This window comes from Corvus moneduloides, chromosome 21, assembly GCF_009650955.1.
Source record: "Corvus moneduloides isolate bCorMon1 chromosome 21, bCorMon1.pri, whole genome shotgun sequence".
In the NCBI taxonomy this organism is placed as follows: domain Eukaryota; kingdom Metazoa; phylum Chordata; class Aves; order Passeriformes; family Corvidae; genus Corvus; species Corvus moneduloides.
Window position 1 is genome coordinate 4,545,480 of NC_045496.1, and position 24,670 is coordinate 4,570,149.

A 24,670-nucleotide genomic window follows, 5' to 3' on the forward strand; every position below is an offset into this window, starting at 1 on the left:
TTAGGTATCTGCATACAAGAAGATTTCTCTGTTCTGAAATACCAGGCAAAAAGAGGAGTAGAAGGGAATCTGGTCATCTGCTCTGAACTTGCTACTTGATCATGTGCATCTTCTCTTCCTTGCAACCTGAAGATTTGCTTCCAGATATGATACTGGAAGGAAGAAGAGCTGTAATGTTAATGAACCATAAAATTAATGTTGTTGACTAACCCAGTCCTTTTCACTGCAGTTGGGAGATGTGGCTGAATTGATAAGTTGCCCTCTCTGCCTTGCAATTCCCGTGCAGACACTGTGAGCTCTTCCCACATGAGGTTGCTGCAGCTGGAGATGCCTCATTCATGGTTGCTTAGAAAGAAAAAAAAAATCAAAATAAAAATGTGCTCTCTGACAAATAAAAATGTTTTGCTTCCTCTGGAGGCCCCAGAGGGCGGCATAAAAATAATGAAGCCTGTGAGTCAGTGAGCATTGCCTGGCCAGCTGGGAGGGAACTGAGCCTCCCTTTTCCAGAGAAGTTTGTGTGCTGTCATTGCACATCATTAATGCTCACTGGTTTATGCTCATTCACTGTAATGTTGCCAGAAAAGAAAAAGGGCAGTCGGTCTAAAAGCTGGCTGCTTCCAAGGTGACGTGATGTTAGAGGAAAAGTTTCTTTAGCACTCAAGAACGATTGTTTGATTCTCAGCTGCCCTTCCTCCATCGTTTTCCTCTAAAACCTGGCGGCTCTCCTAGCAATTGGATTCCCTGGAGAGGGACTTGGAGCAGCTTACAAACAACTCCACCTAAGGTACAAAAGTTTGGGTGGGCAAACTTCCTGATTGACACTGGACCCTCCCTTTTTTTTTCCTTTCCAGGTCCCCTACCAGGTTTTTTTTTTGTTGTTTCTGCATAAATTCTCTTTGCTTCAGTCTCTGGGGATAATGGCAAAGTTAGGAAAAGTAAACTCACAGAGCTGGGAGTAGTAGGTCTGAGGCTTTTGAGCACCCGTGGTGCAGCAGTGGGGATATTTTAATAAGGGATATTTTAATTCTGTTCTGTCACATTCTGTCTTTTCTGTACTCAGGATCCCAGTTCATCCTTTTGGGAACATGCAGCATTGCACAAGTGCTGCATATCAGCATTTTTAGGCTTCTAAACATCCTCAGGACTTCTGGAGAAAGAGGGTGTGAAAAGTAACTGAAGGCTGTTTGCTGCATAATGGGAGAGACAGTGACACACTGCAGGTGTGCAAGGGTGGAGAACCTATGGGGATTCTCCTCATCTGTTTCTTCAACCTTCCTTAAAACCTCGTGCTTTCTCTCCACCTTCATAGCTACACATTGGCAGGGTTGAACATTTTGTCACAAGACAGACAGGATTATTAAAATTCATTTTTACAAGTGCCCCTGCAGTAGGTTTTTGTTGCCCACTGCTCACTGGTGAGCATCACACTGTGCCTCCTGTGCCAGCTCTTCTGCAGAGGAACTCGGCTGTTTCCTGCAAAGCTCAAAGGCTTAGATTTTCTGTCAATCCCTGATTTTAATATTTACATTACAAGAGAGCCCAAAAGCTTCAGCCAGGGCACAATCCCCCAGATCTGTGTGCTTACAGGTATGTAACAGATATAGTCCTTGCCCTAAGGCTGGAAGGAACATGTTGAGAATCTAGTAATATCCATATAAAATCTGGACAGACCCATGCTTTGCAGTATGTTTAATGATTTTCATGGTAAGCTCTCATGTGCCTGTCTGCCCATCCTGAATCACCTGTTTTCCTGTGTTTCTGAGAGCAGAATTGCATCTGGAGTAGCCCCAGCCCCAGAGGCTCTCGCTGGGCGCTGCATCGCAGCACAGACATCCTCAGCAGAAAGGTCATTTTTAACTCCAGCTTGTTATTTTTGCCTTTTGCTTCAGAACCCTTAAAGTCCCTGTCAGCTAGGGTTTAGCTGAAGCCTTGCAACTTGCCTTTTGTCTTCTCAAATGATGGAGCTGAGCCCAAGGGAACAAATGCCATTTTAATGGGCATCGTTGTGTAACTCATTACATAAGTCACTGCTGCCTTCAAAGGACTCGTGGCAAAAGTGGCAGGAGCAGTTGATTAAAAATGTGCACAATAGCTTCATTATGACATGGGGGGAGATGTCTGCTGTTATTTTTAATCTGATAGCTTTTGGATATGTGCATCCAGCAGAGACCCAAATGGCCTTTGAAAAAGGAACCATTTGTGGAATAAGATTTTTAGACTCCACTTCGTTCATTCTAACAAGCCACAAGAGTCAGGACAAGCTGGAAAATGAACTATAACCCTTTTTTAAGGCTGTGTCTCCTCTAAAGCTGCAGGGTTTTGGTGTCTGAACACACAGAGAGTGAGAGAAGATGGAGGGGTTAGTTTTTCAGGTGAAGGAAAGAAAAGGTACTGTATTCTAAAGTTTGTGGGGTTTTAATTAAAAATAAGTCTATTTTCAGTTAGTTTTATATGATCCAAGCACTAGACAAGTTGAACAGTTAAACTGCCCGTCCCAGCTGCTGGGGAGCCTCCCTACCACGGAGCAGTAGTGACACAAACAGGACCAGGAGGTGCAGAAACAGGCAGGGGATTATTTCCCATTTCTGAAGCCTCCCATGTGCTGGTTACATGAGGCTGGCGAGTGGGACCCAACAGATGGAAACTCTGCTGTGACTGAGCTCTGTAAAAGGCTGAACTTTCGCTTTGACTTTAAAGCAAATAACTTGCTGCTGGCTTAAGTTGGTGGAATTCACCAGCTTGTGTGTTTTGACTTATCTTCTGGCCTTCATTTGAACCCAAGTGGGGAGTGGCCATTTGACTATGACAGAGGTGGACGTTGGGCTTTGACTTGCCAGCTTTCTCCTGAGCAGCCTTAGTTTCTTCGCCCACAAGCACATCAGCCGATTTATCTGCCTTCCTTTTTAATCCACTATTGTTTCAAACCTGCAGTTCTTCCCTCACCAGATTTAGCTTTCTATTGGCAAACTGGCAGCAGCACCAGTTGCTGGAGCTTGGGGAGCTGATGGGGAATCAGGTGGCTCCTGGTTGGCCGTGGTCTCCTTAGCCTTCATCTGCCTGGTCCAGGGCCTTGAGGGATACTGAAAAACCCCTCTGGCCACACCTGACAGCAGGGCTGGTTGGAGCAGGCATGTCAGGCGAGCTCTCTGGTGTTGTGTGTGTGGTCAGACCCCAGACACGTGCCGGGGAGAAGAGCCTGGGAGCTGAGCAGGGCCGTGACTCAACAGCTGGAGCACGTTCAAGCACGGCAGAGTGGGAGTCTCACTAACGGGGGATGGAATCAGCTATGAAATGAGTGACATAATAAAGCTTCCAGTCAGAAATCAAGAAACTCAGATCCATAATAAAGTCATTTTGAAGGGCTTTTCTTCGAGTTGCGTGCAGCAGCAGAGCATCTAGACAGATGAAATATGAGGGGATGGAAAGTCAGTGGTTCCTTCGAGACAGAAACACTTTGATACAACTTTTTTCCCCCCCTCTTCCAGTTGAAATCACTCAATTGAGTTTATTACCCTGACTTTTCCCATTCATCTCACAAATATTTGGACACTGCATAAAAGGAAGTGCGGGGTGCCCTCCTCCTGCACACCAGAGAGGAGAAAGCCAGTGCTGAGACTCCAGCTAAACACTGCTGGCTATTCATCAACAAGAGGCGAGGGTAATATGATAGAATAATTTCCAGTGGGCAAACTCCCAAGCTCAGAACAACCTCAATGCTGCATTAAGGGGTTTGGTTACTGTAGATAGGCAGGAAGGAGCAGAGGGACAGGAGAAGTGGTTTGAGCACTGCCATGGCTCTGTTTTCTGCCTCTGTATATGTTACCAAATTATTTAATCTGTAAAGGCATGCTGTGCTGTTTGAACTTTTTAACTGGACAGACACACAGGACATGGAAGATATTTAAATTAGGATATAGTATAAAAAAAGTGATTTTTTCAAGGCAGACAGTGCTGTGGTAACCAGTCTAAGAAGTCTTGCTCAGCTGTGCTCTTTAGAGGAGGGTTTCAGGCTTCATCTGTAAAGGCTTAGGTCCCTTACACCTGTGAGCTAGAATCCCTTCCTACTCAAGTATCACTTCTCTTTTATACCACTTCATCCAGATTCATTACAAAGCAAATTCTGTTTATAATGCTTGAATGATGTATCAGCTTGCAAACTGTAAAGCCCAGTGTGCCGAATAATTCTGTTGGCATTCACTGAACATAATCACAGGAGCTCCACAGCTTGATCCATGAGTAGGGGGAGAGGGCTGAGGGCCTGCAGAGTGATGGAGATGCTGTACCAGAGTCACTGACTCACCCTCTGCTCTGTTTAGACAAGTTGCTTCACCTCTATGCCTGCTTCCCATCTGCAGAGTAAAGTTAAGGCCTGACTGGTTAAGGATGAGAACGATGTGTTTGTAATGTGCTTGGAACAAGAAAAGCGCTATTTTAAGTGCTAAGGGTAATTGAGTGTGAGAGAATATTGGTTTGTGACTCATTTGTTTAACTGCAAATGCATCAGAAACTTGTGAGCAGATGAGAGCTGGAAAGTGCTTGGTGTAGACCATGGCAGTAAAAAGCTGCATTAATTTGTGATCTTCAAAGCAGGACTTAGCAGGGCTGTTCAAACAATAACGTTTATTATTTTTGCAAATGTCAGCTGGTTTACTTCGCCAGTACTATTTTAAGCAGTTCCTATTCTGCTCCAGCCACTTGCTTCTGTCCTTGCTCTGTGTGTCTGTCTTCCCTCAGAGTGTGGCACACAAATGATTTGGTGTGACCAAAGGGTAAGAAGAACAAAGGGCAGTGGTTGGCTGGTGGTGGTGGTGGTGAAGAGGATCTGCTGTCAGCAGAAAAGGAACTTTCTCTGATGACACCTCCTTTTGGAGGTTCCTGACCATGCACACACGTTGGTTCAGCCGTTTGTGTGCTTGCTCCATGAAAATGGGTAGAGATGTCTGGTGGCAAGGAGAAAAGGAAATGGTAATCTTTTGAAATCTTTCTCACTTCCAGATATCTTGTCCTTACAATGCAAAATTATCACCATAGGTAACCAAGGGTTTTGTAGGCATTGAGTGTTTCCTTACTGAGACCAGCAGTTTGGATCTCACTGCAGCCCGTGGAGGAGCCAGACACAATTTGTTGCTGTCACCATTACTTCCCGTAGATTAATTATTGTAATTGTTTGCCAGTTCTGGAAAAATTAATTGAGAGCCACAACTTCTCGTGGCAAGCGTGCATATGCGTGCAAATATGGAAATTCTCATATGGTGTATGGAATAAATACAAATGATTTTTTTGGGGAGGAGTTCAAGAGTGTTATCACAGCAGCCAGGAACTCTCTTCAGTGGTGACCTTCAGCACCCTGTGGAGACAGAGAGGTTTTAAAGGTTTGGAGATCCTCTTGCGGATGTAAAGCACTGACGTAAATTGTTGCTAAGTTGGGGTGCCAGCTGCTGTAAGTGATTCTTCAGAGGCCAACTGATACGCCTGGATTTATCTGCAGTGGCCAAGGTTTTTAGTGCCTCCCTCCTCAGTGCACTAAACAGGACTTTATGATACAAAGAAAACCTGGGAAAACATTTACTTCTGTAAGTGGAGAACAGGTCTGCAGCCAGACTAGATTAGGATCGGTGCTCATGTAGCTTCCATTCATAGGATGCCTGCAAAATCTTGGTCTAGGGGACATACCTCACCAGAGTATTGGTGCGTGTGCTCACAGCAGGGTCATAACACGCTACCAGGAAATCAAGTTTAAAGGAAGACGAGCAGGGTTCCTTTCCTTGAGCTGTAGTCGGGTGGTTTCTGAGTGCGAGGAGCGGGGTTTGCACTGCTATGTGGTATTTAGCTGCTGGGTGCTAATTTGGTTCAGCAGCCTTTGCAGTTTGCAGTCTGCATGCTAACGAGGTGCTGCAGTGCTGCATGCATGGGGCTGTCCTTTGGACTCATTAAAGCCAATGCAGTTAATGCCCACATAACCTAAAAGAGAAATGAAACATACAGCAAAATTGCTTACTTTTCTTGATAACGTAGTTACAGACAAGTTGGGTAACTTCTGCTGAGTTATCTGGGTCACTAGAGAGCAATTCAGACCTTCATTTATTAAAGTGCTCTTTGCTCAAAATACTTTCTAAATTGCTCTCTACAAGGGAGTTTTTATTTAGCTTCATGGTTAAACAGATAAAAATGTATTTCAACAATAAGTCTGAGTAGGGCATGACTGCAAACCTTTGAGACTTCTGCTTTTAGGTATTCAAAAAACAATGAAAATACAATTTTTAAAAGAGCTGAGCAGTTCTGCAGTTCAGCTCCTCGAAGGATGCCCTGGTGTCAAAGCGGTTCCTCTGTTCTCAGGTTTTTCTGGTACATTGGAAGTGAAATCCATTGCAGATGACAAGGGCTGGCATTTTTGTTCAGATTATCCATAGAGCCACATTCAAAATAGATGCTGCTGGGTGGGTAGAGATCAGCATCCTGGGAAGGGCATTACATGGGGTTGTGTTCTCCAACCCTGAAGCAGCCGGGTCGTGGGTACCAGGCAGAGCCCTGCCTGCGCTGACCCACAGCCAAGGGCTCTGCTCTGCCAGAGGTCTGTGAACGAGTCACTTCATCCCCTTGACTCAGTTGCTCATCTGCCAAAGAGGCATGATGATTGCCTCCTTTGTAAAGTACTTTGGGACCTGCTGGAGATAAGTGCTTTGAAGAGAGGTGTTTTTCCTCTTTTCTCCCAAGGCACAGAGCAGTGCAATCCTACTGTCCCTGCCTCTCCTTTGCAGCATTCCTGCTTCCGAGAGAAAGCAGGAAATGATGGTGATATTGCAGCTGAGGAAAGCAGGAAATGATGGTGGCATTGTGGTTTGAAACATAATATAGAGTGACAGTTTATTAATTTTCTTTATCGTGTTCCACTCAATAAATTTACGTGGTGCAAGTCTCTTCCAGATAATGCTGTAACACAACGCCCCTGGTTTCAGCATAATTGCCCTAATCCAGTAATGCTTTTCTGTGTCTTTCTAGATTCTGAGCGTTCTCATCTCTCCTCGTTCACAATGAAGTTGAAAGGCAAGTTTCATTCACCAAAAATAAAGAGAACACCCTCAAAGAAAGGAAAGCAAGCTGACCTGACAGTGAAAACACCAGAGAAGTCAGTGAACAAAGTAAGCAAAGGCCGTGTTCTGTTATCCTGATGGTTTCTTGCTTCCTGGTACTCAGTTTATCACACTCTGGTGTGTGACTTTGTCCCCTGCATAATTCTGCAGCTCAGGGATCCTCAGGGTTACTTTATGGTTACCTATAAACAGCACTGTGTAGTATTAAATCAATAAATAAATCCCTTTGGAGAGCATGATGAGACCTCCTTCCACAAGCATTTAAATATCTCTTTATGGAACGTGGTATATGGCCTGCCACATCCTCTCTGCATGCACACCCCGTGGGTTATGCTTAAAGCTTCCAAATAGCTGCCTGGTTTTGGGGTGTGACCCTTTTAAAAACCCCAGACTCAAGCAAGCACATCCTTGAAGCTGGTCCAAAGATGTGCTCAATCTCTGATGACACCAGCGGGGAGAGTCGCACAGATGTGTTCAGGCAGCTGCTGATCCAGCACAGTGTTCCTCAGACCAAACGTACTCCAGGTCCTCTAAGAAATGAGGTCACAAACTGATCTGTGTTATCTCCTCTCCTGTTGTGACCTGATTATGTAGCTGGAGACTATCTCTGTGACAACACTGTTGCAGTCAGTTCTCAAGTACAAATCGAAGCCAGAAGTTGAGAACAGTCGAGGTTGTTTATGATAATTAAACACCATTCTCAGCTGTTAAAAGTCTCATCCAATGTGCAGTGCCAGACACGCAGAATTCTTCAGATTATCTCTGCTGAGAGTTGTTGTAGTGTTACTGAGAGCAGCCAGCAAGATAAAGTTTTCTTAGACTGTGTGACTTGCTTAACACCCAGAAAAGTCTCTGCAGCGCTTCCTCGCCCTATTCTGCACCATGAGGTGGAAGATGGTGAGGATTTTTTCCCCAGACTGTGGGTTTTTTCCCCCAGGAAGCTGTGGATATGCTTTCTAGGGAGCCAAACACCTTGCATTGCTGAGTGTTATTTAAAAAACAAAATAAAAAAACCCCAGTGACTGTACTCCATTAAAGCTTTTAATTCCAATGATGGTTCAGGATGGTATCTTGAGATAATTTAGAGGCCTTCCTTTAAACTGATATGTGACCACATTAAATACATTAGAAAATGAAGAGCCCTTTTCAAAATGTGGTCTATAGCAATTGTTAATAATAGATTAAGCTTTTGCTCTTCTATTTTTCCCCTAAAAACAGTGCAAGAGGATATACTAATAAGCCATGCTGGACATTAAAACCATTTTTTATGTACAGATTGGGATTTTTAAAATTGGGAAACAAAACACTTGCCATAATTTTTATTACTGTACATGATTATTTAAGCTGCATTCATTTTTATGCTGTGAAATATTGTTGATTTCTGGCTCATTCCTTACCTATTTTAATAGCTACTGTCCAACTAATCAATTCACTGGATGTAGTCAGCTCATTAGCTTTGTGTGAAGGGAGTGGGGAAGAGGATGTGCCTGGATTGTCGCCAGGTTTTCTTACTGTAATATAGACATCAGTTGACAAACGACAGATCTTCTGTCAGAAGGCTCACTTGATAAACCAAATATCGTCCTTTTCTCCCTCTTAAGTACTTAAGATGCTATTTTTGTGCTCTTTAAGTAGATAATCAGTGTAGAGCAGAAATAGCAATACTAAAAATTAATGTAAAATCATGATGTGTAAGCTGAAGGATATGCTTAGCTCGTGCAAACATCATCTTCTCCTCTTCCCCTTTATACCTGGGTAGGAGCAGCACTGGGGGAGTTGTTTTCAGAACCTCCTTTTGTCCCCTGAACTCTGTCTGTGATTCTTATCCTAGGGCATATTGTAGGAACAAGAGTGTCCTTCAGTACTATATACAGGCTTATGATAGGTTTTACACTGCCAAAATGTAAGGAAAAAAAGGATGATTCCAGCTTCTGTAATTGGGTGTATTCTGTACAGCTCACTGTGACCCTTTCTGGGTCAGCTGTGTCTCATACATAATGCATTTGCAATTTGATTATTAAGGGCAACTTTCAGCAATCATCCAAAAATATCTATATGTGTCAGGCAGGGTGTGGAGAGGAGATGCTGTTTTGCCTGAATTTTAGCTTTTTCTTGTTTAATGCCCAAAAGAGAGATGGGTGGCTGCCCCATCCCTGGAAGTGTTCCAGGCCTGGTTGGACAGGGCTTGGGGCATCCTGGTCTAGGGGAGGGTGTGGCAGGGGGTGGAAGGAGATGAGATTTAAGGTCCCTTCCAACCCAAACCATTCCATGGTTCTGTGCACCCCTGCACACACCTATGTATGATACCTTTGGACCTTGGAAGAGGATTCATCAGAACATGCTCCTGTGGAATGTCACCCAAAGAACTAGCAGGGAAAAAAAGCCCAAAAGAGAAAAAAGGGCTGTGTCCCAGCCAGTGTCCGGTGGCTGGATTCGCATCCCTTGGTGTGCTCAGCGGAAGGATTTGTGTTTCCAGCTGTCATTCTCAGCCCTGAACTCTCAGGCAGGCCCATCCCTTTTGTGCACCAGGAGAGTGTTTAAGCTATTAAGTCACAAGCCTTTCTGCAGGAAACAGTTGTTGAATGAAACCCATAAACAGCCATCGGAGCAGGAACTGCAGTCCGTGTTTTTTCACTTCTGTTTGAGAGCTTTGACTGCTGGACCATGGTCGTACTTACCCAGGGATTTTACAGACTCTCTGATCCCTAAAATGTGTGATCATTTCATATGAAGTGCAAAACCTTCTCGGGAGAGGCCAAGGCTCTCCATAGATTAATGGTTGGACTCAATGATCTTAGAGGTTGTTTCCAACCTAAATGTTTTTATGATTCTATATCCTGGAATGAACTGTGCAGTGGTGAGGGCACATCCCTGCAAAATGGGAAATGTCATTTTTTTTATCCCAGTGAGTTGCCAGGATGCTTCTCAGCAAGGGAGTTCAGGGCACTGTGGGCTGCAGATCAGAACTTGAGGTTCCTGGCGAGAAGTATTGTCCAAAGGGGAAGCAGCAGCCAAGTTTGGGCACTTCCCAGATGAGATGGAAAATGACAGGGTGGTTTGCAGTTCTTGGATTGGGACTTAGACTTCTGAAGCTGGAGCTAGATGGAAGTTAGGACTCTAATCCTTTTATGCAACTGGCCCCAAATTACTAACCAGTGCTGCCTATAAATTGTTCTTCCTAAAACCTTTTGGGCTGCTGGCCTGGTTTTGCAGAAAAGCAGCAGTTTAACAGCTGACAAGAGTATGGGGAGCACACAATGCCCCTAGGTCATTAATTCTTGAAGCTGAATTTACTGAGGAGATAATGGATGAAATCTGACTCTGCTAAGCTCTCTGCTCCTTTTCTAGCAGTGTTCAGTAGTTAATTTAAATCTCACTTAGGAACTACTTGTGGCACTAAAAGTCCTCCAGGCATGCTGTTGTAAACTTTCAAAAAATACCCCAGTCCAAAGTGCCATTGAGGTATCGTGTATCACTTCTGAATTTCCTCTTCTGGTGTTGGTGGTGGCACAGAAATTGGTGACCACAGCTCAACTTTATTCCAATGAATTGTTCCCTTCTGCAGCATTCATTCACCAATGCCAAAACTTAGCTTTTACAGTTTGTCCTCATGGAAATTGCGTGAGTTCTCTTGTTCCAGCAGCATCCCAAAATGATTTAGGTTGGAGGCTCATCAGAGTGGAGTTTATGTGGATGTTTTCATGTATTTTACAATGACATATAGTAATTGGACAAGGAGTGTTGCCTTTAAACTGACAGAGGGCAGGTTTAGATTAGATATTGGGATGAAATTCTTCCCTGTGAGGGTGGGGAGGCCCTGGCACAGGTTGCCCAGAGAAGCTGTGGCTGCCCCATCCCTGGAAGTTGGACGGGGCTCGGACAACCAGGGATAGTGGAATGTGTCCCTGCTCATGGCAGGGGGTGGAGATGGGCTTTAAGGTCCCTTCCAACCCAAACCATTCTGTGAAATGTTTTTTCTTTCACCCTCCTAGTTTAGGGTGTGGGTTTCAAAGCAGTGCCCTTGATGTCATCAGTGGTGTTAATCTTAGCCTAAAACTGATCAAGATCAGCCTTCAGTTTGGAATGCAGGTAATTCTGAAAGTTGAAGTGTGGGTGTAATCTTGCACTGACTATTCCTTTGAAAGAGTAGTAATTCAATTTAAAAGTGTTTGTGGTGGAAGGGGTTTTTTCCACTCCTCCTGGAATATACCTTAGTGTCACCATACTTTGAGTGTGTTAAAGGAACCCTGCCTTTAAAAATACTGAAGTTTTAACATCTCTCCCCTTTTTTTTCCTCTCCTGTTTAGAATGTATCATGGCTAGAGGAAAAGGAGAAGGAGGTTGTCAGTGCATTGCGCTACTTTAAGACTATTGTGGACAAAATGGCAATTGATAACAAAGTGTTAGAGATGCTGCCAGGCTCAGCAAGTAAAGTGCTGGAAGCCATCCTGCCCTTGGTGCAAACTGACCCACGCATCCAGCAAAGGTGAGTTTCCTTCTTGGATTTTGGGACCACAAGAGACCAACAGGCTCCTTCTTTATCTGAAGAACCGCATCGTGCAGGAGATGCCGATGAAGTGACTGCTGTTTTTACTAATTACTTGGTGGTTTTCAAACATCATTTAAAAGCAGATTCCCTGCTGTCAAGAAGCTCATGCCATGGAAAGATAAAGCAAATCAGGCTTCTTTCAGAGTGGAGGAAGGGATGGTTCTTAGCATAAACTTGGAAATGCATCATTTTGTAGAGGGAGATTCTCTTCAGATGCTATTCCTGTTTCTGCAGTCCGTGGTGGTATCCTAAAAGCTAACAAATCTAATAGCTTCACCTGGAAAAGGAGTTTATCTTCAGAGTAATCCTTTTTTGTGTTCAGTTTATCCACCCTGATATTACAGAAGTCTGAGCCTGCACTCTTAACTGCTTTTTTGGATTTTACTGGATCAGATACAGAAGTAAATAGATGTACTTCAGCAGATTAACCAGTCCAAGTTCATTCCTGCTGCACTCAACAGATTATTGTTTTATGTTTTAACAGATAATGTGCATTATGTTTTTACCAGTTAAGCAATGGGTTTGAAGCCAGGAAAGCAGTAGAAATTTGCCAAAGCCAAGCTCAGCATGGATTATAAGAATTTGTGGTGTTGCCAAGCCATAGAGATCTCATTGGTGTTCATCCCATGGATGCTGGAGCAATTGATTTACAGAAAACAAATAAACATTGTTGAATAATACTGAAAGAGCAAAGTTAACACAGAGAAGAGCACAGAACAAAGCAGAGAAATGCAGGTGTTTGGTTCCTGAAATCCTGCCAGTTTTTGTGCTGTTCCTATTTGTTTTCCCATTAAATATCTTCAAATTTTTTCCTTTTAAGATGCTTATTTCAGTGCTGGCACAGGGAAGGTTTATAATGTAGTTGAGGCAGCCCTGGGGTGCTAAATACTTTGCAAACAGAGATGCTCAGTCGTGTTTGGCCCCAGTGCTCAGGCCAGAGCTGCTTCTGGCAGAAGGAAGGAGGAAATGGGTGAGTATCACACATGTGGCTGGGACAGGTAAGATCCAGTTCAGGTTGGATCTGTCGAACCATAATGAGCAAACTTGTGAGAATGGGAATGTCCTGTACACAGTGATCAGTCTCTCTTTCTGGAAACAGGGTGCATTAAAGCACAGATCCCATGTGCATGCCTTGCCTTGCTTAGCCTCCCGAAAAACCCAAAAGGAGATCCGGCTTTCTCAACAAAGCTGTGTCCTTCTCTCCCTACCTGTGTACTATAGTGGCAGGACACAAAGGGGTGATTCTGATGTCAGATCCCCCTCAAGAAAAGTGAGCAAGAAAAGTGATGAAGAAAGCCTTAAAATTATTGTTGGACTTCTTTGTACTTTAGGGGAAGCATTTGCATCAAGGAAAAAAGTAATTAAATCTCACACAAAATGGGCTTTCGATTACTGCCTCTTTAGAAGGAAGCAGACTGAAGATTAATGGCAAAGAAATCAAAGTCTTAGAAAGAGATGGGGGAGGGAAATGATGTTTAGGAAATATCTCCTACCAAGCTAATTTCATTTGAAATGAGAACAAATGGCAAGCAGCAAGCTTTTAAAAAAAACCCAAACAACAACCAAACAATCAAGTCCTTGCCATTGTTTGTATCCCCTGGTTGTAACTTGACAGTAGTTCTTTCCCCAGTCCTGCAAACCTCATTCACCTAAATAAACTCATTGGAGCTCGAGGGCTTGATTCTTTTCTCACAGATAATGAAGTTACTGGAGTTAAGCCAATGTAAAATGGATACCGGAGAGAAATGGGAAGATTTGGAACAACTTGTATCAGTAATGATTGCAAGATTACACCTTCTCTTATCTGTTTATGGTTTTGATGCAGTTTGAAATTGATTTAACGTGACAAAGAATTGCTGAAGCGTTGCCATCAGCAGTACTGTTAACACACCTTGTTTAGTAATGAAGTCAGTGTTTTCAGAATGGCCAGGAAGATGCCTGGGAGCATTGTTGTTACAGTTAACTTTTATTTAGAGTTGTCATCTTTCCAAAACACGCCTTTTTTTGCCCTTCAGAACAATAGCTTTCAATTCTGTTTCTCATTAAAAACAAAACAAAGCAACACCCTTCCTCTTTCAAACCTGAAATTCATTCAGTTCAATTTCTCTAAAGAAGTAATTTTAATTGTGTGTTTTCAGGCATTATAAACAGTGAGGCAGTGATTTGTAAAGGAATGAATAGAGTTAGCTCTCAGTGATCCAAGGTGGTTTTGGGGAGAGCTAATAATGAAGAAGGATAATACTGAAATAACATAGCTTAAACTTAAATGTAGGGCTTAAATACTTATCTTTAAAGTTAAAGCATAGGATGGAACTGTAAATTAAGATGGAAAGAATATTATTTTTAGCATTGCTGTGCTAACCTGCATCCCAGATAATTCCTTCTGATACTTGGGAATGAGCTGTTGATGGTTTGTACCTTCAAACTGTCATAGTTTGGTGCTAGAGAACAGGAGAGCAGCTGCAGTGGAGGAGAAGCCTGAGCTTTGTCACTTGCTCAACACAAATTCTGAGTGTCAGAGAGCAAAGGAGTGAAATGCACAGTGTGAAACTCACTCCCGTAACATTTGATAACATCTCCAAAATTTCTTTTTGCTCTTTTTTCTCAACTGTTCCCTCTCCTGCTGTGCAGTTCTGCCATCTCATCCTGCTACAGCCGAGTGTACCAGAGCCTGGCCAACCTCATCCGCTGGTCTGATCAGGTGATGCTGGAGGGGGTGAATTCAGAGGACAAGGAGATGGTGACAACAGTGAAGGATGTCATAAAAGCTGTTCTGGATGGAGTCAAGGTACATGAGACAAATACTGTAAATTTTATTTATTTACATGTATTATATGAACGCCTTATTTCTGCCTTCAGTAAACTACCCCTTAAATCAACTGTTCCATAAGTTAAATGTTCCTTCTTGGAGTGCTGGTTAAAGACTAGCACAGTTTGGCTCTGAATGTGAATTTCTAGCATGCTCACCCTGGCATTTGGATGAATTGGAAGAAGCAATGAATCTTTATTCAGCATTGCATTAAATTTTCAGCGAGTCATTCCCAGTCTCCCATGCAGATTACAAGACCCGGGTTGCACATTTTCTGTCTTGGTAAAATAAAATGAAAATGCTCCCTGTCAATACCCACAGAGAATGAAAGACTCCAGCTCCATCTTTTAAGAGAAATTTCAAGGGATTTGTCAGTGATACATCCCCACTCTAAGCAGCTGGATTAGGGTGTGGAACAGGTAATGAGCTAAACTCAGTTTCTTGGAGATTAGTTTTACATTGCTAATGGAAACGTTTAACAGAAACCTTTGTATCCATTGTCAGACCTGCTTGTAGCATTCCCTCCCTGTTCCCCCCTAGGAAAGCTGTTGGCTTTCCTTCTACCTCCCGGTAAGGTTCTTGTACCCATTATTTCTGTGTCCCAGGCTTGTCTCTGGGCTGGTCACTCACCTTTCTTAGTATTGCAGGTACAAGTATCTTTGACCTGGGCTTAGGGCACCAGTGGACAGACTGTCACATCTCCTGGGCATCTTATTTTGGAAACTGTAGAGGAAGTTAAAGCTCTTTCAAGAGCAGGGCTGGATCTACTGGAGAATGCTTAAATCAACTACGCAAGGAAAGTTGGGATAGAGACTGTGCTTTAAGAATTGCAGCAGGTGTTTCACCTGGAATTATGTATCAGGAACAGGCATCTTTCACTGTACTCAGACTCAGTTTTATGAAATGGAGCCAAATGTAAAAATGAAGTGGATCTCCCAAGCTTTGACTGTCACATTTTCAGGCCTCTTGGTTTGGTGTCTGCATCATCTGGCTATCTCTTTAATGTTACTCACAGATACTAAAATCTACTATTACTCTGTGAGCCTTTTAAATAAATATCTTTGAAACAAATAATTTCCATCACTCAAAGAAGATGGATTTTCCAGGATTATTTTGCACAGTATGCTCTTTAACTTTAAGCCACACATTATAAAAATAAAGCTGGTCTTAAATTTGCACAGCGGGAGAGAGGAAAAGAGTTGAGCCTAAAATCTCAGCTGCTGTTAGCGCTGGAATTCAGCAGCAATTTGCAGTACATGAAAATCTGTGCTGTGGTATCTGAACTGTAATTCCCCAGCAAATGGTGAGTTCTCTCTGACTGAATCTGCACAATTCCATGGAGAGATGTGTTGTCCCCAGATCTGGAAGAGAGTTCTGTGGTCTTACTGCAGGAGACTTGGACACACGTTGTCCTTTGACTTCAAGCAATATTTAAACCCTTGGTACCTGTTGCCTTTCAGTCAGAGCTGCATCCCGTGTGGATTGGGGGAAGCTCTCAGAGTGGGGAAGATCCTGGATGTCTGTTCATGAGCAAGCCCAGGCTGGGAGCAACATGGGCATGTCCATGCAGTGCTGATCCTGAGCTGTGCAGCCCTGCTCAGCAGCATGGCTGTGTCAGTCTCTGCTTTGTTTTTAGACTGAAAGTTATTTTGGCCTTGGAGTTGGAGCTGGCTCATGTCTGGTCAGCCTTAGAGCAGATGTGTGGCTATCTGAGGAGATGGGAGAGTGTTTGCCCATCAAGAGGTCAGCATTTGGAAGCAGTGTCCTCTCACCTCCTGCACAGCAAGGAACAAGGTTTATTTTAGAAAGACCAAGCCACATTTCAGATCTGGAAGCAGAACTGAGAAGATAGACACTTCTCTCCACAGCAGAGCCTATTTTGTTTTTCTGGCAGATCACACAAGATCCACTTCCACATTTCAGTGCTTACTTCTTTATTTTCAGAACTGAGCATAAAGGAGTCTCTTGTTCACCTCTGTTACTTGATACTTCGATCTCAGGTTTTAGGGCCTTGCTAGGCAGGAAAAAAAATCCTTGGTTTGATTACATAACTTCCCAAAAATCCATCTCATTGTGGAATTTCCAGCTTGCTGAAGTAGCATACTTTGTAGAGAGGCTTTAATTATCTCTAATTACTGCTGCAGGAATCTCTTTCCTTGCCGATAAGGAATAGCATAATGTGCATCTGGCTCAGTTGTGTGCTGATTACCTCTGTGTGTATGCTAAAGACTTTGGCGTGATTTCCAAATGCTAGTTCTCATTTGGGGATAGCAGAGAGGAGAAACATTCAAGGTCTGGTGATATTTGTCAAAGTTTGAAGGGAAAGTGATCCTCTCAGGTAATGGCAATCGTGCATTGCCTTGGTGCCGTCGCTGGAAGGTGCTTAGGGGTTTTCTCCCCCAGTCCCAAAGGTTTGAATCATTCTGAAGATACGTTTGAGCCAAATTGGATTGGTTTTCTCCCGTTTTAACCTACATTCACATATGGCGGACAATTGTGTGTTCATTATGACTGGCAAAATAGGAAAATTGAGCACTTCAGCCCTGAGTGTCTGGGGCTCCTCAGTGCTGCTGTGGCACAGCCACCACCACAGTCTGCAGTGTTGGCCTGCCTTTGGTTTAAGGTGGTGAAGAAAGGTCAGGAAAAGGAGACAATACCCTTTCCCTTCCATAGCCTTTTCAGAGGGATGTTTAAGGAGTATTTTGGCTTTTTGGTTTGAATGCCCATACGTTCCATTTCCCTTCTTGTGCTCCTGCACGTTTGCAGTCCTTTGTGGCCACTATCCAAAAGGCCCACAGGGTCCAGCCCTGAGTCTGTTAAAGTGCATGAGGGTCTCCAAAAATCTCTTCAGCAGTGGAATTTTGTCCAGGGCGCAGAAAGTTGGCAATCCCTTGTGTCATCACTCAACCCCATGATGCCAAATGCAGCCAAAAGAGTCAAGTGATGTTAGTCATCAGGGCACTTCTCAGAACATGCTGTTCCTTGCCAGGGCTCTCTGTCCCAGCAGGGACATCTTCATAGCTTTAGTCCCCATGTACATCTGTTTGTGTTCCCTCTTCCTTCCCGCTGTGTGGGATGTTCCAGGACAGCTTCTGGAATGCTGAGTGTTTGTCCTGGTTTTGGGTAACACAGTGTACGTTCTGTTGGAGCACCAGCTCACACCAAGAGTGTAAGTAGAGCATGGAGACCAAAGTCAGCTGTGGTGGACACTTGGACGGTGTTTGCACCTTATTCCTCATGTTGTGTGTGTGTTAACCCATGGAATTTCAGCTTTCAGTAGAGCTTTATGTAAAACTACCAGAACTGGAGTATTTTCCTTCCTCGGAGGGATGATGGCAATGACGTTCCAGTTGCAGCTACTGCATTGAGAGAGCTGTTTTGCATTGCATTGAGAGTTGTTTCCAAGCTCCATAGAGAAGGACACGAGTATGATACTGGAATGATGACACTGTACTTCAGGCTGCTTTAAAAAAAAAAAAAAAAATTAAAATTGATCCTTTATAGTTTCCTTTGCGTAATATGCTGGGAAGCCAATACTGGCAGGAAACACTGCCAGTTTTCCAGCCTGCCTGTAACAGGGGCATGTGTGTTTGTATCTGTGAGCAGGAGATCTATTTGTCAGCCTCAGACATCCATAAAATGTTCTCTCCATCTTCCTGGCGTGAATGATTGTTGCTTTGACTGCTGGCAGACTTAGAGTTCAGGATTATCATGCCCTTATCTCTTTATCCAGAGCCTTATCTGCCTATAACAGAGACACTGCAGTAGCTCCTTGAATGATTAAGTCTTCCATTGCTAATGTGTTAAAAGGTGGCTTCAGGGGAAGCAGGCCTTTTCGTAAAGGTGTTCACTGTTAAATTTTTGGTCGGGCATTTTACAGAAAACTTGCTTTTTGAAACAAATACATTCTTATTTATAAAATATAAAGCAATTATTTAATGTTGTTTTTGGCTAGGTGAAATACTCCACTGGGTAAGACCGTTTTGTACTTATATTTATGTATGTAAAGCCAATTTACCATTATCTAGGGTGTTGTGTGGTCTGGAACACATTTGTGAGATAGAGGAAAGAGGAAGCGCAGCAAAAAGACACACACGTGGGTTTGTGCAGAATCCCCACACATTCGGGGTAATGAACTTCACTCAAATAGTGCCAAACTTCCTCTGGATGCAGCCTGCTCCTTAGCAGCTGTTCTGCATCATTTCTGTGGCTCTGTACCAGACTTAAACCCAGCTCAGCTCTGTGTCCATGCCATCATTAAGCCATAACCAAGAGTTTACTGCAGTAGCATCCCTTTGTGTTCTAGGATGTTTAAGTGCAGCATTCAGCAAATAGTGATTATTCTCTTTTTCTTCTCTCCATCCATCAGGAGCTGGTCAGACTCACGATTGAAAAGCAGGAGCATCCCTCTCCCACAAGCCCAGTTAAACCCAGTTTACCAGCATGTAAATCTGACAGGTGGGTCACTGATTTCTTCTGTGTGCAGGACTGATATAGAAGGATTATTTCTGACTACTGACAGCTGAGTTAAATCATTCAGCTATTCTTCACAGTGGGTGGGTAGTGTTCTTTATGTAGCCCCATCCATTTCAGTAGGATCACTAAAAGAGAATATGCTATGATAGGAAAGACACCAAAATCTGGCAGTGAGACATCCCTTGTGTCACGTGCAGGCTGTGCTCTGCATACACATGGAATTCCACCTGCAGATGCAAATTCTGCCTTCTGCTCTAGGTGTCTGTCTGATAGCACATGATTTAAAATAGGTTTGAATCTGTCATCAGGCTGCATTCCAGCTGTGGTTTATGATCTACAGTCTGTGTTTTGCATGTTGCAGCCCATCAGAACTTCCCCTTACCGACCGAGAAATGGAGATCCTCAACAAAACAACTAATATGACTCAGTCCAACGAGCTACTGACTGACTCCATGGATGAAGAAGTTGCACCTCCTAAACCCCCTCTGCCCAGCATTCGTGTGGCAGAGAACAGGTAATGCTGATCAGCCAGCTGAGTGAAGAGCACCAGTGCCTCTTACCAGCCTGTTGGTTTTTAAACAATCTTGCAAAATGTGCCCAAGAGAGGAGGGTTAGTGTTGCTTCTGAATTTCCAGTCCTCCAGAGTAATTGTTCCGTGATCCTGGACTTTGCTTTGTGTTCTGTCTCTCTTACTATTTTTTGTGTGTTTTCCTCCTTCTTTTTATGTGAGGATAGTGCCGTGCCCTGACGTCCACACATGAGAGGCATCACATAAAGCCATAATAACCTAATGTAAAACTGTGTGAATTCCACACTTAGAACTGTCTTGGGCTGCTGTATCTGATGGGAAATGTTCCTCTAACCTCGGGGGGCAGTTACCAACCTGTCCTGCACAGCCAGGTTGTTCTGCTTTGCCTGTGAGCTTAAGAGTGAAAGCCAACAGTGTGTGAAAAAAATCTTGTGCTTGGTTCTTCTTACCCTGTTCTACGAGTAACCACATGAAAGTTTCTGTGTTCTATTTTGAGAAGGAAGAGAAAACCCCCAGTTTGCAGGTTTGTGTGTGTGTGTGTGTGTGTGTGTTGTTTTTCTTCTCTCGTACTGGTGCTAATGGCTGGTGTGAAAAATATGTGTCGTGTTAATTTGGAAATGCGGCATCAAGGTCTGTGGCTGACAAAAAGAATCACATTTCTGTGTATTTTATGAATTTTCAAAGGTCATATAAAAATTTCCTGGTATGTTCTAAGAACAGAGTATGTGTGCCCTTGGGAACTTCTCAGGCTTGACGACTACCAGAATTATGTGTCATTAGAAGCAAAAACTAAAAGTCAAAGGGTTAAAGTCTCACAAGTTACTGCAAATATGTGGGTCTGACACAGATTCATGCCAAAACATGGGGCCCTCACAGTGCACGTGGTGAGAGAGGCTCTGACCCTTTTGTTCCCTGAACTTCACCAAGAAAGCAAAGGCCAAAAAAAAAAGCATTTTCCTGTCCTGTAAATTTGTGAAACTTTAAGCATTTTTCAGACCTGGAAGGTTTGAGGAGGGGGAGGGACTTCTCTGAATGGAAACAATATTTGGGTCAACCAAAACATTTAATTTGGATTTTCACTGCTTTTTTTCAGGAAATAATTACCATGCTAATTATCTGGATTAAAAATACTTTTTAGAACAGCATTTGTTTTTGTTTGAGAAATACCAACTCTTTTCCAACCTTTAAAAATAAATCACTTAACAGGACTTTACCTGTGCGAGTATTCTTAGGTTGGTATTTGTCAGTGGATAAATTTTGCTGAATAGCTGCTGGCTGACAAAAGCTTTCTGGAAAACAACTTGTGAAGCCTCTGAAAGTCTTTTTGCTGGAAGAGTGATGGAAGCATCAATTCCTGTTGTGTCTTGCAGCCCTCCACCAGCACTGCCCCCTAAAAAACGTCAGTCGGCGCCTTCCCCAACCAGAGTGGCTGTTGTGGCCCCCATGAGTCGAGCTACCAGTGGGTCCAGTTTACCTGTTGGGATCAACAGACAGGTAATGGCATAAACCCTTTGTGAAAGCCAAGGGAAACGTGCTGTGAACTGGAGGAGAAGCTCAGGGAGATGCTGTGACCTGCAGCCACACAGATCCCTGCACGTCTCTGCTCGTCCCAAGCAGCCCAGCGCAGGCAGCCTGCAGTGGGAGTGGCAGTGGCAGGAGCAGCAGTATCGTAAATAATGTGAACAGCTTAATTTTTTTTTACAGTGTTGTTGTATTTAATTAACAAATTGCTACAAACTTTGTTGCCTTGAGCGGTAGCAGAGTGTGAGGATGGGAGTGGTTGAGTGTTGCCATGTCCAGTAGATCAGGGGACAGCAGCTGGCTGAGCTCCCTGAGATCTCACCAGGGTTTCCTCACAGGCCAAGGGAGCACGTGGCTGAGTGAGATCAGAAGTGTGTCTTCATCCAGTCACAATTTAAAACATCTTTTAACTCAAGCAGTAGTTTGAGTTACTGCTCTGACCGCTGCTGGTGCTTTGAGGAAATTTGTACATTTTTTGGTAGAAAAATGGAAAAGTTGTGTGTGTTAATCACATTCCATTTCTTATGCTAGTCTGGGGTTTATGAGGTTGTAAATGGCTGGGTTTGCTTTACACATTCAGGAACTTACTAGCTCAGCAGTGAGGACCCAAATCATATTAAATTGCACAAAAATCAAATCTTGTCCTCATCCCCTAAGCCTCAGCTCTGGCTTAGGGAGTCTCTACAGTCATTTGGCTGACCCAGATAAAGCTGTGGCCACTCTTCAGTTCAAACTACAGTCACACTAAGGTTGTTCTGATGGAGTGGGAGTAGTTGAGGGGTTCACTCGCAGGTTAATAAGCTTGAGGTAATTTCTGAAATGGGACTACAGCCATAGGCACAGAAAGTTGTATCTCACTACAGTTTATTTTCCCTTTGCACACACCTGAGCTAACCCAAGTATTTGCTAAAGGCCCAGGTATGTCCTAAGAGATCTGGCAGTGTCATTCCCTTGTCTCAGTGTCACAACAAGCAGTCATCAGACACATGTAGCTGTGAAGAACTTGGTAATCGTCTCAACATCTGCAGTCCAGTGTGGGCCACAGCAACCCCTGCTTGAAATCAAGAACACACACAGCTCCCTGGCATGGGCTGTTTACCAGATCAGAGGGTTTCTGTGTTCTCCATGAGCTTAGTAAGGGCCAGCAGCACTGATCCTCTCCCCTCCTGTGAGGTCGTTGCTCTTCGAGCTGCGTCTTCCTCATTAGCGAGCTGCCAAGAGTGATGATGATTTAATTTTTTTATTTTTTTTTTTTAATCCTGAAGGATTTTGATGTTGACTGCTATGCCCAGAGGAGATTGTCAGGTGGAAGCCACTCCTATGGGGGGGAGTCTCCTCGCTTGTCTCCGTGCAGCAGCATCGGCAAACTGAGCAAGTCTGATGAGCAGCTCTCCTCTCTGGACCGCGACAGCGGCCAGTGCTCCCGCAACACAAGCTGTGAAACCTTGGGTAAGAGGGACTGGTGGGGGGGCCCTGTCCCTCTCACTGGGGAGCTGCCACAGCTGAGGTGCAGAAGTTGATGCAGTAAATGCACTGCACTTGCAGCTGTTGTCTTGGAGTTGCTGCAGGCAGTTCAGTGCAGAACTGTTCTGTCCGAGGAAAAAGCCCAGGGGGTTGTGTTTCCTTTGCTGTAGGTGATTGTGCTCAAACTCAATTCAGCTCTCAAGTGGAATGTTCTCTTCCTTTCAGCCCTGTCTGCAGAAATGACAGTCCTGGTAGACTAAAGCAATGTTGTTTCTACATGCTAGAAAAGAAAATAAAAATATAAATATGACACAAATTATGTCTGCAGTCATCTACCCACTCACTTTTTGCTATTTGTTTGCTAGTATAAAGAATTAATTATGAGTTACATGAAGTCTGGATGTTACAGAAGGTGTAAAAAGATGGTCCCAGCTGCAAGGAAGTTCCACTCTGATTAAAACGAACTGATTAATTAACTGATGGAATGGGTGGGACAGAACTGAGAAGGGCTAAGCAGCAAAAGAGAGAAACTAATCCATCATTCTCTTGTTTACCCAGATCAATCAGATCACTATGATCCAGACTATGAATTCCTGCAGCAGGACCTCTCCAACGCTGATCAGATACCTCAGCAGGGGCCAGGTATCCTCAGCCCATTGCCAGAGTCCTTGGGTGAGTCTGGCTCCCCTTTCCATGGACACACTTTCCAGCTCCCACAGGGCAGCTCTCCTCCACTGGAATTCTGCAGCCTCTCGGGAGCAGCGCAGCCAACAGAGACTCCTCCAGCTTTACCAGAGAAGAAGAGGAGGAGTGCAGCCTCCCAGACTCTGGATAACTCGGGCTGCAGGGTGTCCTACGAGAGGCACCCTTCCCAGTACGACAACATCTCCGAGGATGACCTGCAGAATGCCGTGGTTGTCCCATCAATACCCTTCACGCCCTTTGCTGCTGTTCTGCCTTTCCAGCAAGGAAACTCTTCAGGACCAGTGGAATTCATTGCTGATTTTGCTGCTCCAGATTCGAACAGTGACCCAGAAAAGCCGCCACCTCTGCCAGAGAAGAAAAACAAACACAGTAAGCAAGTTCCTGTGGTTGAGTTTTACTTTTACCTTGCAGTTTTTGTGCTTCTGATCATCACTAAGTAGTGGTGATCGTGGTAATGCTCTTGCTTATGTGAGTCTGAGTGTCAAAAGCAGTCAGCCAATGTCAAACACGTGGAAGGGAAATGTCAGACCTGTGGTGGGCAGGGAGTGATTCCTGGGGCCAAGATTGGTGCAGGCCCAAGGGATCTGGAATCACACAGCATCTTCGTTACTGTAGTGAGACCATTTTACTTCTCTGTTTACTTGAATGTGAATCTTTGAGGCACTCTACCTTGCAGATCTTTCTGGTCTGTTCTCCCTTTTTAAGTCCATTCCCTCCCCCCCTTCCCCAATTTTGTTTTCCCACTGCAGAGAAGTGTTGGGTGTCCAAGAGCTCACAGAAAGGACTGCTTTTCTGTCCAAAACCCAGCCTTGCCAGATGAGTTACTTGGCAATAGGAGCACAGTCACCCACATAGCTGTGCAAGACAACACCATTAACTGGAGTCCAGTACTGCTGTTTTGCTACGGGATCTCATTTCCTTTGGATGCCTGAGAATTTCCCACATCATTAAAACAAGCAGCCTCTAAAAGCAAAGGCTTCTGTCCCCAGCCAGACTCCTGGCACACCAGGGCTGACCACATCTCAAGCTCACAACCTTCTTCTGATTTCCTTAATGTTCATGGCTGAAAAATGTGAAACCTCCTTGCCAAACAGGCAGCCACAGTGCTCTGCTGGGGAAGGCTGTGGACTACACAGTGAGATCCAGCAGATACTGGTTTACTGGTCACTGGCTGGCTTTGCAGTGTGTGTTGCATGAGGAGGTAATGTATCCAAGATCTGGATGAAGAGCATTACATTGCACGGCTGGCAGCCCAAGAGGAGAGCTGATTCAAAGTGCTGAGTTGGCCTTCTGGCTCCTTACTGCAGTTTATAGACTTGTTACTGAGAAGAATTTTTGCCCAGAAAGGTTCTGGACTCCCTATCCCTGGAGGTGTTCCAGGACAGGCTGGATGGGACACTGAGCAACCTGGCCTAGTGGAAGGTGTCCCTGCCCATGGCAGGGGGATTGAAACTGGATTCTTTAAGGTCCCTTCCAACCCAAACCAGTCTAAGATTCTGTGATTCTATGGATAAGGTGGGAATGAG

The 24,670-nt window shown here is 44.1% G+C and overlaps 1 protein-coding gene across 8 annotated transcripts in view; it reads left to right on the forward strand.

Moving 5' to 3' along the window:
• The window catches only part of RAPGEF1 (Rap guanine nucleotide exchange factor 1), an 85,122-nt gene that overhangs the window by 24,902 nt on the left and 35,550 nt on the right, over positions 1–24,670 (forward strand). For all 8 annotated transcript variants that reach the window (XM_032130550.1, XM_032130552.1, XM_032130554.1 and 5 more), the window contains exons 2-9: positions 7,000–7,139; positions 11,399–11,577; positions 14,272–14,428; positions 18,819–18,907; positions 19,287–19,439; positions 20,825–20,948; positions 22,241–22,424; positions 22,998–23,513. In XM_032130550.1, coding sequence (XP_031986441.1) covers positions 7,000–7,139; positions 11,399–11,577; positions 14,272–14,428; positions 18,819–18,907; positions 19,287–19,439; positions 20,825–20,948; positions 22,241–22,424; positions 22,998–23,513 — 1,542 coding nt within the window. The remainder of the gene's footprint in view (positions 1–6,999; positions 7,140–11,398; positions 11,578–14,271; positions 14,429–18,818; positions 18,908–19,286; positions 19,440–20,824; positions 20,949–22,240; positions 22,425–22,997; positions 23,514–24,670) is intronic.